Raw genomic sequence first — 14,514 nt, 5'->3', positions numbered from 1 at the left:
CGTGATCTGCCTGTAGGCAGGTTGGAAACTTCAGCCAGACTCGGGACCCTGCAACGTAAATCACATTCTAGTCCCTTTCCCCAGGGAAAACAACATTTCTTATCCCATGTCTAGGCACGTGTTGGCCAAACTGGAAAGGCTCTGGCTGTTCCATCAAAACCGTGCTGACTCCAGCCTTGGCCAAGACAGAACAATAAACTGCTGCTTTTGAAGGTGAATGCTTTGGAAGAGCCAGCAAAAATGCCAGCTTAGGGAAGAGAAGGATTTTCTTTTGTTGTTTCTTTCTGAGATAATGCGTTTTCTACAAATCGAAAGAAATATGTTTAATTAGTTACCACAGAATCACAGAATATCCTGAACTGGAAGGGACCCACAGAGATCATCGAGGTCTGGTCCCTGTCCCTGCACAGGACACCTCATGGGCCTAACAGTGTTTCAAATGCTCCTTGAGCTGCAGATGTTGCATGTACTAAAATTCAAAAGGGAAGAGGCAGCCAATGGACCCAAACTCAAACCTTGCTATAGAAAACAGATGAGAAGACACAATATCAAGACAACAGATCTGCCCACAGTAGAAAGAAATTGTAGAATGCTGTTATTTGCAGGTGGGTTTTTTTGTTTGGTTGGGTTTTTTTATTAATTACATTAAGGAGCACACTTATTTATTTTGGTTCTACTGAATTCCAACAGCCTTGTCTCACGTGGCTGCTTAGAATCACCTCAGAATAATTCTGAAGCCTCCCAAAGGAAGTTACTCTGCTGTCCTTAATATTATTTGCTTATTTTGAGATCACTGTGTAAAAAGAAGATAAGAGTGCAGATTTTCCACAGTGTTAGTATTTTCCCTGCTGTTCTTATGAGTGGTATCATCACAACTGACAAGCAAAAAAAAAGTTAAATGAACCACATCAACCAGGGCCAGCCACCACCAGCCCTGTATGTGAAGTAGCCAATGGCAAAAGTAACTGATGCTTTGTTTAACCTCTGTGAAAACCCACCTAGCTGGGAAAGCCCATCAAAGGTGATGAGAGCACCCCAGTGGTGGGTTCCTTGTCCAGCTGCATTAGTGATCTCACTTGTGTCAAAAGCAAGACTTGAGAAATGAGTTGTCAAGCTCAGATGGGTAAGAAAAAGGCAGTGGGGGCATGGCATGAACATCTCCATGCCTGCCCAGCACGTGAATACAAACATAAATACTATTTTCTTACAGAATGTGGCTTAACACCACCACCACAGAATATAGAAAAGTCATGTGTCAGCATCACTGTGAAATACTAAATGCAAACTGCTGAAACTCTGCAAGAGGGTTTCTAGGGGCTGGTGCTCAGAGAAATGTCCCTCAGAGCCCACACTCGTTTTCTGCCACAGCTGGCACCTGCAGTTTTCAGCATCAATAACATCCTCCCAAACAGACCCAGACCACAAACACTCATTTAAAAAGTAAAGGAAGCAGGATGACTCTGACCTTAAAGCTCATCCAGTTCCAACCCCTGCCATGGGCAGGGACACCTTCCACCATCCCAGGTTGCTCCAAGCCCCATCCAGCCTGGCCTTGGACACTGCCAGGGATGGGGCAGCCACAGATTCTCATGGCAGCCTGTTCCATGCTTAGTGCTAATAATGACCAAGGAGGTCTAATTTGAGTGGGGAATATGTATATGATGAATTTGTTTACAAAAGCTGTATCATATAATTTCCCTGGGAGTCAGAAACCATGGCATACATGGGAATATTTCCCATCTGACCTTCTTTATTTCTTCGTATCTTAACAAACATAAACTGAAACGTTATTTCTTTTCTGTTCTTTAACAAAAAAGATACAGTATTTTGATGTCCAGAAAATACATTAAACATTCATTTATTTGTGAGATTTTCATTATATTATTACATATGCCTTGGTTTGGTGCAAAGGAAATGTACAGTTTAATATACTAATTTATTACCGATTTTAAAAAAACATGGAGCTTTAGAACAGACAGGAGATAATGTCTGAGTTTCCCATGTATTGCTGAGTACTGGTGAGATTGGAATTTAAACAATATGCTATGTTCCTGTAACAGATTAATTTCAATGAGAAGTACTTGTTTAATTAGAATCAATCTTAAAATTGAACAATAAGTACCAAAAAAGGAGTATTTTTTTAGTATGTGCAAAGCTTGTTAATCTCTAAGTATTTCTGATTCCTTTTGCGCTTCCTCTGGTAGCTGCAGCTGAATGTCACTTCTTAAATATCCAGGCTGAACTTTTCAGGAATGACTAGCAATTCTGGGGGCCTATTCAGAGGGCCCAAATCTAACTATTTTTCACTCTCTGACAATCCTCTTCTAGGCATTTAATTTGAGGTGAAATGATTAATCCTTATCCAATTTCTTCCATTCAAAGACACCATATACTCATCCCAATAAGCTCTGACATCTGTTTTGTCCTACGGCCTGTCACTCAGGTTATCTGGTCAAGGAGCAACACTTGAAATCTGTCCAAACATTTAGAAAAGTTTTAAATTTCACCAGGCAGCTCAGCAGTTTTACACACTACATATTTATACAAACAACTACATCAGGCTCACTTAATTTGCTCCACCCTATGTCTAATCAACATAATAGCTTGTTATTTGTCTTAAACTATAAACCAAATATTTAAAAAATAAAACAAAAAAAAAGAACATTATTGGGTTTTAAAAACAAGTATATGACATAAAAGCTTGTGGTAATGTTTCAGGCTGGAGCACTTGTTTTGGGTGTCCCTCAGAACCAGTACTCAGACACGAAGATGTGAACGTTGACGATGTTGCGGTGGGACACCACTCCACCCATGACGTAGTTCATCTCCAGTTTCAGGATGGCATGGAAAGGTCCAATTATGGGCCTCACCTGGCGAACTACACCTGTTGGGAGAGAAATAGGTTGCTGAGATTAGCAGGGTTAGTCTGGGAGAGCTAAACCACCCTTGGTATTCAGTGTAGCCCAGGGAAAGGTATTTTATTTATTTGGTCTGTAAATAGCTTGCAAAAGAAGGATAAAATACAACTTTTGAGTCAAAATATCTTGAATATCTATAATGAGCACTCAAGTGTTGCAAATGGCAAAACCCTCCTATATATTCTTAAATCACTAATTTATTTTTTTAGCTTTTATTTGGAGACAAATTCAATAAGCATGCTGTGGCACTGCTTTTACATAGGGCAGAAGGAGATTTCCCTGACTACACGTTGCTCAGAGGAGTACATGAGCACACCAGGGAACACCATGTAAAATCCTGGTATTGTGTTGAAAATTCCATTTCATTTGGAACAGTAGAAACTATCTGTATTGCATCAACCCTTCCCCTGTGAATATCAGATGACATCAATCTGTAAATCATTAGTGCGCTGAGTTATGGATGGACAACCCCACGGGACACAACAGGAATAAAGTTTAATGAGAAAAGGAGGTTATCTCTGCATCTGCTCCTATGTCATCCGCATGTGAATGGCATTCTTTCTCCAGCACTTGGGTTTGGGTAAGAAAGGAAGCAGAAAGGGAAAAGTCTTCCAGGGCTCCAGTCCTGTCTGGTTTGCCATGGAGAAGCCCCAGTGCCAGGCACAGCAAGATGAAGACTGCTGGAATCCTCAGAGGGTGGCAGGACAGGGCTTGTCCCACTCCCCCAGAGGCAGCAGGGCAGACCAGGGGCAGCCAAAGACTCACATCCTGGCCTGGCTCATGGATGATGCTGGGCCAAAGTCAAACTGAGGAGACAACATATGGGGCAGGGTCCAGAACAAGCGAACCCTCAGCTGTGCTACAGTCAGAGACCAGCTCTCTTCCAGCACTACTTGGCAGGAACTGAAGCTGACATTGGTCTCCTGGGCTCAGGCACGGTGTGGGAGAGGACCCTGGGGAGGCACAAGTGGGTCACGAGGAGCTGTCTGTGCCTTGACGCAATGTGGCTACACAGAATAGTGGTACACTTTCAGACCTACGAAACAAAGTCAACTCCAGCTTTGCCATTGACTCCAAAGGCTCCAAATCAGATCCTAAACATATTCTCACTTCTTGTTCATTTTCTAGACCTGGTTAAAGAGCAGGCAGCTAGTGCAGCAGACCTCTCCTTAGGGGAAAAAATGAACCAAGACATAGACTCTCATTCAACAATATGAAAAGGGCCCCAGCTTTTTCTTCTTTACAGCTTTGCCATCCTGACTGACTACAGCAAGCTCCTGCTGTAGGGTCCAACTGCAGACTCTACTGGCTATTTCCTGCCGGACTATGACTGCAAGTATTGGTTTGCAGACTCTAAGCACAGGCTTTCACCCAGCTCAGCTATGACTACAGGCTGGCCTCACAGCAGATCTTTTACTACAGCAACTCCTTTCCTTGTTTCAGTCTACTTTGTGTCTCTATAGACAGTTCCATCCACCTCCTCCAGATCCTCTTCCCCCAATATTTCCCGCCCCCCCCCCACCCCACCCTTTCATCACACTTAGTTTTAATAGTCACAGCTGCAAACCATTAAGGGCAAGGCTGTTCTTCTTCTTTGATAATTAGTACAACTGTGACTTATCAGGGGCCAGGTGGCCTGTAATCTTTGCTTCTACACCTACAGGTAGCTACCAAACTGCTCTCATCTGAAAAGGATATCCCCAAATGTCAAAATCACATGAAGCCAACATCGGCTGGCAGGGGCAGGTGCAGGAAGTCTGGTGGGGATCCCCCTCCCCAGACACCTCCTTCTGACAGCAGACTGTTCTGCCTGGGTGTTTGATTCAGAAGGAAATGCACAGTTTAAGGAAGGATGGTTTGAGATGTACTCCTGCATGCTGGGGATCATGTTTCACAAGCAGGCAGCACACCAGTACCATCATGGAGTCCCAGCCAAGCTCCTGCAGCCATTCCCTACAAACACACTGGCCTGAGATCTGATGAGAGGCATAGAAGTTTGCTTATTCAGGCTGTCAGCACGTTTTCCTATGGCAGTGATGACATTACAGTTCTATCCTGTTCAAACGCTAACTAATATCTTCAGCATGCAGTGAAATTGCAAACTTCTCACCACAGTCACTTTGCCTGCCATGTTTGATGAATACACTTTTAAAGCATCCTGCCCCCTACAATTTATATGCATATATATATATATATATATACTTACTTATATATATATATATATACTTATTTTCTTTAGCTTTCTTGGCTACTCTCCTGTATCTTATAAAAATGACTGGGCTTGGCAGATGATGTATTGAAACAGAAAAGCCCTGCTAAAATTGCTCACCCTTTAGGGTAGCATTTAAAGCATTTTGCTAACACCACATCACATTATTTCAGGCACTGCTCTAACTGAGAACCACGGAAATGCACAGCACAACATTGAAATGACCCAGTGCTGGCAATCTTTAACCAACCCTGTGAGCAACTCCTGCAGTCATCACCAAGCCCTAGAGAACAAAGGCTGCTGGTTTCATTTAGCAATCCTGTTATAGCATTCTACACTTCCTGGGCTACTCCACTAGTTTGCTCTACTCTAGAAGTGTTTCCTCCACTGTGCTGTGCCACAGTATGGCAAACATTCACACATCACTGATGCAGTGTTCAAAGTTGAGATGCATTCTGCTAGCAGGCAGGAAAAAAGGTGTAATGGGCAAACACTGCAGTCCATGTGGCAGTGCCTTTTCACACAGTTCTCTTGCTGCAGTTTTAAAATCCAGCCTATAAAATTGAGAAATGAATGCCATGCATACTGACAGCTCTACTGAAGAAAGAAACAACACCCTGACAATAGTTATTTCTACAGTTTGTTATGCCAATGTTCTAGATGGTCCTGTAATGACCACCACTGCAGGAACTCTCCCATAAAATGAATAGGGATCATACAGGCAGGTGGCTTTGTGCTACAGCATATGTGTAAGGATGTATTCATTCTGAATGGGTAGAATGGAAAAAAACAGAGTTAAGAGAGACCCTTGAAATGTTATTCTGGACAATACCATGTGAGAGGTTTGCTGCTCTTGGCAGATTCCTTGAGAGCTTTGCATTTTTGTTTTGTGACAAGTGCTAAAATGGAAAGCCTGAGTATTTTTCCACCAAACTCAAGGACCAGTGCAGGTGGAAGCCATGAAAGATGCTTTCTGTGTCTGATTCTCTCCTGTCTCTAACCTTACACATCATCTACAAGAGAGGCATAGTTCTGCTAGACCCAAACAAGGTCAGCAGTGCCTTGGGCTGACTCACACAAAAGACTAAAGAAAAATCTTGAGATCTAGGCCTGGCTCATGTACTTCACATATGTGGCTCAAGAAAACAGTCAATATCTCAAAAGCATTTAGGCCTGGACACATTTGAAGAAGCCACATGTAATATTTCTGGGTGTTTTTAAGTTACATGGATTTGTAAGACAATGCAACATTTGCATAAACATGCTGTTTCAATGTCCCTTTTGGCAAACTAATGGGTCCAGATTTGTGGTCTGGCAGCTGACAGCATTTATAGCTGAACACCAAGTACAAAAACATACCTTATAGTAACAGGAAGGTTACAATTCTTAAATATAACTTCCTGAGAAGTTCAGGAAATGTAGAAATTAAGCACCTGCTTTTTGATCTCTTTTTTACCCGTCTAAATCCACAGTAGCTAGATGGAGCTGTGGGGATAATTGCAGACTGGGACTCGGTCCTGGAGCACTGTAGCAGTGCCCACTGTTCTGAGTCATTGTCTGAAGGATGCCACAAGCACCAGTGACTGGGGCTGCTCAGGAAATGACTTGAAAACAGAGGGCTCTCAAATACCACCATTTGTTCCTCTCAGGGACCAAAGCTACAGGCTCTACAGCTGGCAAAGAAGATGAGTTCATTTAAGCCAGTTCACCCCAATTCTTTTGTAACAATATTAGACGTCAGCTAGATGAGGAGGAGGAGGAGAAGGAGAAGGAGAAGGAGAAGGAGAAGGAGAAGGAGAAGGAGAAGGAGAAGGAGAAGGAGAAGGAGAAGGAGAAGGAGAAGGAGAAGGAGAAGGAGAAGGAGAAGGAGAAGGAGAAGGAGAAGGAGAAGGAGAAGGAGGAGATTCCTCTTGCTGCTGATTCCAATGTGTCAGGCAACCTCAAGCATCTGTGTTGTCTTGCCTGCAGGCACATCTACCAGTGTTGGTACCCTCTAGCCTGATGAGCTGCTGGTGCTGTTCATTCTCTTTGGAATATCATCTGTGACCTGAACACAGACTCAGCCTGCAGAAAATGCCACGTGCCATGGGCCAGGTAGAATGCCTTCCATGAGCTTATCTGTGCTTGGATTTGCTGTTTTGTTAACTGAGGACAGACATGTCCCAAATATATTTTGGTATCTCCATAATTTGTTGTCCTCCTTTTAAAAACAGTGATAAGATTTCTTTCTCTTGCACACTTTACCCCTATTTGTAAACAAAATCTATTGCAATTGTTTCCACCTGCTAATCTGTGAAAGCAAACAGCCTCAGAGTGAGAGGCAGCAAATTTTTGGATGTCACAGTAATTATCAGACCGTGGTTCAGCTCCTAAAGCTCTATAATTAAGACACTGAGCTACTGTCCTCTCCTCTATCTTATTGCATGTTTTGTATTTTAATTTTTTCTAAGGTAAAGTATGGCATCGTGTAGTGAGGACAATAACCTAAATAATATATAATACATATTTTTAAGTGAGAGCAATGACAATAGCCAATAATCTCAGTAACTCAGTAACTCACTGACCTACCGAAGCTTTGCTTATCAGAGAAGATGGGATAAATAATAATGGGATAATATTGTTACTATTCCTAAGCCTTTCAGCAGCATTTCTAGTATTTTAATCAGAAAGAATTATAAAATTGTTTTGATTAGAAAAGGCCTCTAAGATCAAGTCCAGCCATTAATTCAGCACTGCCAAGGCCATCAGTAACCAATGTCCCCAAGTGCCACATCCAAACATTGGTTAAACCCCTCCAGGGCTGGTGCCTCAACCACTTCCCTGAACAGCAGCCTGTTCAAATGCTTGACAACCCTTTTAGTGAAGGAATTTTCACTAATATCCAATCTAAACCTCCTCTGGCACTACTTGAGGCTGTTTGCCTTTGTCCTGTCTCTTGTTCCCAGGGAACAGAGCCTGACTCTCACCTGGCTACACCCCCCTGTCAGGGAGCTGTGGAGAGTGAGAAGTTTCCCCCTTGTCCTGGTTCAATTCAGCATCATGAAGTCATCCTGGACATCCCTGAACCTCTTTTCTCCAGGCTCAGCTCCCCCCAGCTCCCTCAGCTGCTCCTCATAAGACATGTTCACTAGATGCCACAGGTATTCCTTGGCTTGTCTATACCTCTTTAAGATATCATTACATTTCTCTGCTTTGAAATATGTGAGACCCTCAGGCAATTCACCTCTGTGGCTGGTTTCTGCTTGTACTTCTGCATTAGGCAGCTGATTTGCTAAGAAGCTCCATTTTCATCTGAGGAGAAGAGCTGCTGTTTTGTTACCACATTAACCCATTCTGGCTGACAAGTCCCTGCCTTGTCATGCACTCACATCTTGCCTCCAGACTCCTGATTCTGACTTCTATGCTAAGATCCTTAAAACATTCCCATTTAAAAGAAACTTTCTTCCTCTATTCACTGCTAGCCACAAAATCTGCTGCAATTACACTCCTAGGGGATCTGGGTCGTGATCTTCCTCACACTGCATTTGTACTTCCTCTAAAGGAAGTTCCTCTAAGACGGATCACCATAGTGTGCAAAAAGCAAAGCAGAACCAAACAGCTTATTTTCATACTGCTATGAGAAACAACTGGTTTGGGTTGGTAGAGAGGTTGCAGTATATTGCATTTTATGGTTCAGAGGTGAAGCTCATAGGATTTTCCACAGGGATTCATTCTTGAGTCTAGTCAAATATTTACATCTATATCATCATTAGGAGCACAGAACAGACATAAATTGCACCCATTCCTCAAAAAGAGAGCCTCAGAGATCCTAAGGATCTTTAAGAATCCCCCAAAAACTCGAGCAGAGAAATGTTAGTGGAGCAGGCAAGGAATCAGAACTGTCAGTGGGGCTGTATCTGGTGACTGCTGGAAGAGGGGATGTGCTGCAGTAAACTCCTCTTGCCTTGCCTGCATATGCAGGCATATGTATTTGTGTATATATAAACAACCCCAGATACTGCCAAATCAAAAGTTACTCTTCCAAATAACCTGTGGGCTATGCTCAGGGAAATACAACAAACACAGTTATCAAAATTGGGATCAATTCCCTCAACCACATTTCAAGCTTTGTGTTAAGTAACAAGCACGAGAGTTTCTGTTCCTCTTGCCTCCTTCCCATTGCTTCCCCCACGGGGTTACACCCATATTGTTTTTTCCTGTCACTGTATACCAAAGGACAGTAAAAAACCACCTTTTTCTTTCCCATTGTGCTCACAGCAAGCAAACAAAGTCCTTTCTTTGATTCTTTTAAGGAGGCAAGTTAACAGAGAGATGTGTGATTGGTTACTGTTGGGTGGATCCAGCCAGTATTCACTAGTGCAATACCTCAACCTTGACATTACGGGCAAGTAACAATTTACCAACTAGTTTTCTAGGAACAAACAAACTATTTAGGATAATTGGCTATATTTTTTAATCACTGTTTAGTTGTATGATCTGTGGTCAGCTGAAAACTGACCATGAACTGAGTAAATGTGGGATGTATGATAAGGCATTACTGAGAAAGCATGAAGTGATGAAAAGAAGAAAATCCACTTTTCTGCATCATTAATCTATAGTTTACTTATTCATGAGATCCTAAATAGAACAAGACACATATTTTTATTAATTCTAAGACATTTTAAATTAAACACTGTAAAAACGATGTGAAATAATAAGAATGGGATATATATTTAAAATACCTGAGGCAGCCAAACAAATGCCATGGTGAACATGTCGGTGGTGCTGGGTTGATGATTGGCCTTTATGACTTTAAAACTCTTTTCCAACTTTAATGATTCTGTGATGCTACAAAGTCTGACCATAGCTCATCATTTGCTTTTCCTTCAAAATAAGCACATGCTGCTATTCAGGCTATTTTGGTGTTTGCAGTGGCCATGCACTGTTAAAATTAACTTCCATGAATCAGAAACTAATATTGGTGGCAACATATGAATGTCTAGTCCTCATGAGATAAATAAAATCCTATGTGACATCAAGCATGTCTGGTTTCCCCCCTAAATTTTGTAACCCTTGGGCTATGACAGGCCTGACTGTAAGTGAAAGCTCAAGTGCATCATGAAACAGAATCACAGAACCATAGAGTGGGTAGCGTTGGAAGGGATCTTAAATCCCACTGAGTTCCTTCCCCTGCCCTGGCAGGGACTGTTTGCTATCCCAGGCTGCTCCAAGCCCCACCCAACCTGGTCTTGGACACTGCCAGGGATGGGGCAGCCACAGCTTCTCTGGGCAACCTGTGCCAGGGCCTCAGCACCCTCACAGGGAAGAATTCCTTCTGTATATCCAGCCTAAATTTCCCCTCTTTCACTTCTAAACCATTGCAAACCCATTGAAAATTTTCCCCTTTAAAAAGAAGCACAGGAAGGATTGTCAAGAGAATGTGCTATTACATGGTGAGAGAGTGCTGTCCATTTTCAGACCGAACTTTTGGGATGAGCTGCTTGTGACACCTACATGAGAGATTTCAAAGACACAAAAAAATCACCCTTATAATTTTTCCTTCAGCTATTTTCTTTGTGCTTTGAAATGGATACCTGGGACATGAAATGATCAATTGGGAAAAATTCAAGTAAGAAAATGTGACAAGAGCTGTGGAGATGGAACCTAAACTCAGCTGAAATTCAAGCAATTCATTTCCCTTTATATTAAATTACAAATAATCTCAGCCTGTGTTCTAAAGTCCTACATTTGGACGTTCCTGGGTCTCTGTTTCCCCACATAAAACACTCTGGTCCTTTTTACAGCCTTGTCAGAAATGAATAGTCCTAACTACCACAACACAACAGTAACTACCCCTTTCTAAGTAATGGATCTTTGGGGATCACAAAGGAGGTTGTTCCTCCTGAAACCTACAGACATTGTGTTGCTGTTTAAAGACAAGGAGCCCAAAACTCTGGCACACTAGTAGTAATGTATGGTGAACAACTTTTTGAAGGGCAAAAGCTTGTTTATGAGTTTCACTTGAACAATATAGGACCAATCTCCTCATGTTAATGTGAGATCCTGAAATATAACTTCAAATTTTCTTTTCTCCTGAAGGCTTTTTGCTTTATACTTCAGACTAAGATTTACAGAATTAAGAGTAAACATCTCTACTGCATCATTGTTACTTAGGAGTATTGTCATAGTTTCAGAAGAGATATTCAGGTAATTAGGAAACTTAGGACTAGAGAAATTATCATGGCAGAGATTATTATAAAAGGCAAATCGATAGTATCATTACAGAAATGAGCAAGAAGAAAATAAACCCAGTAATGAATTAATGCTTCTTTGGATCAAAACATAGGAGCTGCAGATTAGGCTTGAACACCAAGCTCTCTCAGTCTACAACATGTAAGTACATATCTATAGTGTGAAGTTAACACTACATAGAAAATTTTTGGCTTTTCAGATCTTAACTCAAAAGTAGGCATGGTAATTTTTTTAATTTCTTATTCAGTATTCATTAAATATGCAGAGTTCATCAGTAGGGTTGGAAAATGATTATTCACATCCTGGTCACAAAAAGAAAACACATATTTTAGGCTATTTTAGCTTTTTTTTTTTTTTTTGTTCCGTGAAAAGCTTTGCATTAAAATTTAATTAAATTCTTTTCCTAAAGACTTTTGTTTATTCAACAAAGGGCTGTGCCAGAGTAATGATCTGCAGTACATAAATTGCTTTGCCACCATAGTTACTGGAGTACTTACTGACCTATACTATGCCAGGGAAGTGAATTAACTTCTAATTGCCTGATGTGTCCTACTGTTGAAAATGCAATGCTCAAACATGGCACATCAGGAAACTCATACTGCACCTGGAAGAGTGCGAGCTGCCTTTGCTGGGCCTCCCAAGGCTCCTGTGAGCCTGTTCCTCCAGCCTGTCAAGGTCCCTCTGCCTGGCAGCACAACTCTGGTTCATCACCCCTGACCCAGTGCCTTCTGGCCCATTGGCCAGGCCTTTGATGATGAAAGTGGCCCCAAAATCGACCCCTTGCATGCACCATTGGTGACTGGCAGCTAGCTGTGCTGCTGATCCCAACCCTACAAGCCTGTAGTTCAGCCTTTTTCCAATCTATCCCACTGTCCACTTATCCAGCCTACATTTCCTTGAGTGGCCTGTGCGGATATTAAGGGAGATGGTGTTGAAAGCCTTACAAAAGTCAAGATCAGCAACATCCACTCTTCTCATTAATCCAGCCATCTTTTTTGTAGAAGGATGTCAGGTAGGTCAGGCATGATTTCCCCTTCACAAAACCTTGCTGACTGCTTCCAGTGACCTCTTTGTCCTTATGTTTGGAAATGGTTTCCAGGTGGATTTGCTCCATCACCTTCCCAGGGGCTCAGGTGAGGCTGACCAGCCTGTACTTCCCTAGATCCTTTCTGGCCTTCCTGAAGATTGCAGTGACATTTGCTTTTTTCCATGGGAACTTTTGATCACCACAATCTTTTAAAGACAGTTGAGAGTGCCGTGCAATGACACTGGCCAGTTCCCCCAGCACTTGTGGCTCAGTACCCCACCAGCACCCATGGACTTTGTTATGCCCTGTTTGTTCAAATGTTCCCAAACCTGATCCTCCTCCAGAGTGGGTGAGTATTTCCTGCTCCAGATCTTCCTCTTGCTCTGAGAGACCCAAGACTCCTGAAGGCCAGTCTTATCCGTAAAGAATGAGGAAAGAAAGCATTGAATACTTTGGCTTTCTCCATGTCTTTTGTCACCAGTTCTCCTGCCCTATTCCTGGCACCATAGGCAGCCTCACAGGCATTATTTTCCTCCACTCCTTTCCAGTTCATGACTGTGCCTAAAGGAACAATCTAGTTGTCAAACTGAAGGCATTTCCCAGACCACAGATATCTGCTGACTTCAGAAAGTTAATGTATACTTGAGATTCTTCCATGTCTCAAAAACTGAATAGTCTTTTTAATTTTCTTTTTTTTTCTGTGTGTGCAAAAGCTATCTATATTTCTCTCAATTATTTGTCACAATAACAATGTGGCTCCTGCTATGTGGTACTCTATAGTTTCTGATATAATCTGTTTTATTAATAAGTAGCTGTTCTTTTTAAAATTAAATATTTCTTGGTAATCATCACTTCAGGCATCAAATCACATACAGAAAAATAGCTCTGAAGATATCATTAATCCTTAAGATGCCACACCTGACAAACATAACTACAGTGAAAGGATTCAGAAAACTCATTAATCAAAATATAAGCACCAAAATAGGTTTCCTCTTGCTTTGAAGTACATTGTCCTCATAACATTGTGAATTAGACCTTTATTCAAGTTTGATGGTGAATACTTCACAAAAGGAAAGTTTTGGCGAATGAAGTTAGAGTTGGATGCTAACAAGGTTTCCATGCTGATGGAGAACTGCTTCACAGGAATGTGGCTGGCTATATGTATCTTTGCTGAAGTATCTGGGGAAAAGATTTTCAAAAACATACCTTTCAAACATCAACATCCCAGGTCCTTATTTAGGAAAAAGGCCTGTTTTTCAACTGTTGAGCAATCAAATGCCTTTAAAATACTTCAGAAGTCAGTTTGGCCACATAAAATTCACTTTTATAAACTATATGACACTCAGGGTAATTTCACTGTTGGTTTAAGCTGATCAAAAGTAGTGGTCCTGTTATATCCTCCACTCTTTCCTTGGATAAACACCTGAAAGAATCAAAACCACAGCTTGCCACACAAGCACTCATCTGACCACGGGGTGTCAGAGGTGGACAGGAGAAGGAGATTTCCCTTTGGAGCACCAACAGAGCTCCATAACACTGAGCACAACCTCCTGTTCCTCCTGTTTGGAATACAAAGGTAGCAGTGATTTGGGTACTGGCACAGTGAGTACTGCACTTGTGGAATGAACAGGGCTCCTAATGACCCAGGCTCTCTGGTGCAGTGCTGACTGCAGTGGCACATTACCTGGGATATAAAAATCATATATGTGTGTGTGTGTGTGTGTGTGTGTGTACACGTGTGTCCCTGGAGCAGTTCAACAACCATTATCCAAGAGTGCAGCTCAAGGCAGTACTGGATGCTTCTCTGAGAAGTATCCAAGAGGACAGGAGCATGTCAAGACACCCCTCAAAAGAGTGTAACCAGGCAGGCCATGCCTGGGACCACAACCACCACCTCTGGCTCACATCTCTGCCACACACAGAAGATCTGTGCCCACCAGAATCATTTACAAGCCATGGAAAGGCAAAGCTCTCTTTTAAAGACTGCATGAACAATTGTGTAAAACTCTCCAGATACTCACAGCCTTTGAAGTTTCCACCCAGCGTATGAGTGTTAGCTTAAATTTAGTTAAAACTGAATATTTTTATCTCTTCCCTTTTGCTTCAACTCCAAAGAAAAAAATGAAATT

At 42.0% G+C, this 14,514-nt stretch overlaps 1 protein-coding gene across 1 annotated transcript in view; it reads right to left on the bottom strand.

The window, feature by feature from the left end:
• Positions 1 to 2,744: 2,744 nt before the first annotated feature.
• Positions 2,745 to 14,514, bottom strand: part of FBLN1 (fibulin 1) — a 75,699-nt gene continuing 63,929 nt past the window's right edge. The window contains exon 18 of the mRNA XM_062491570.1: positions 2,745 to 2,884. Within this exon, the coding sequence (XP_062347554.1) occupies positions 2,745 to 2,884 (140 nt within the window). The remainder of the gene's footprint in view (positions 2,885 to 14,514) is intronic.

Source organism: Cinclus cinclus, chromosome 4 (genome assembly GCF_963662255.1).
Source record: "Cinclus cinclus chromosome 4, bCinCin1.1, whole genome shotgun sequence".
NCBI classification, from domain to species: domain Eukaryota; kingdom Metazoa; phylum Chordata; class Aves; order Passeriformes; family Cinclidae; genus Cinclus; species Cinclus cinclus.
This window is presented reverse-complemented; position numbering and strand designations above follow the sequence as displayed.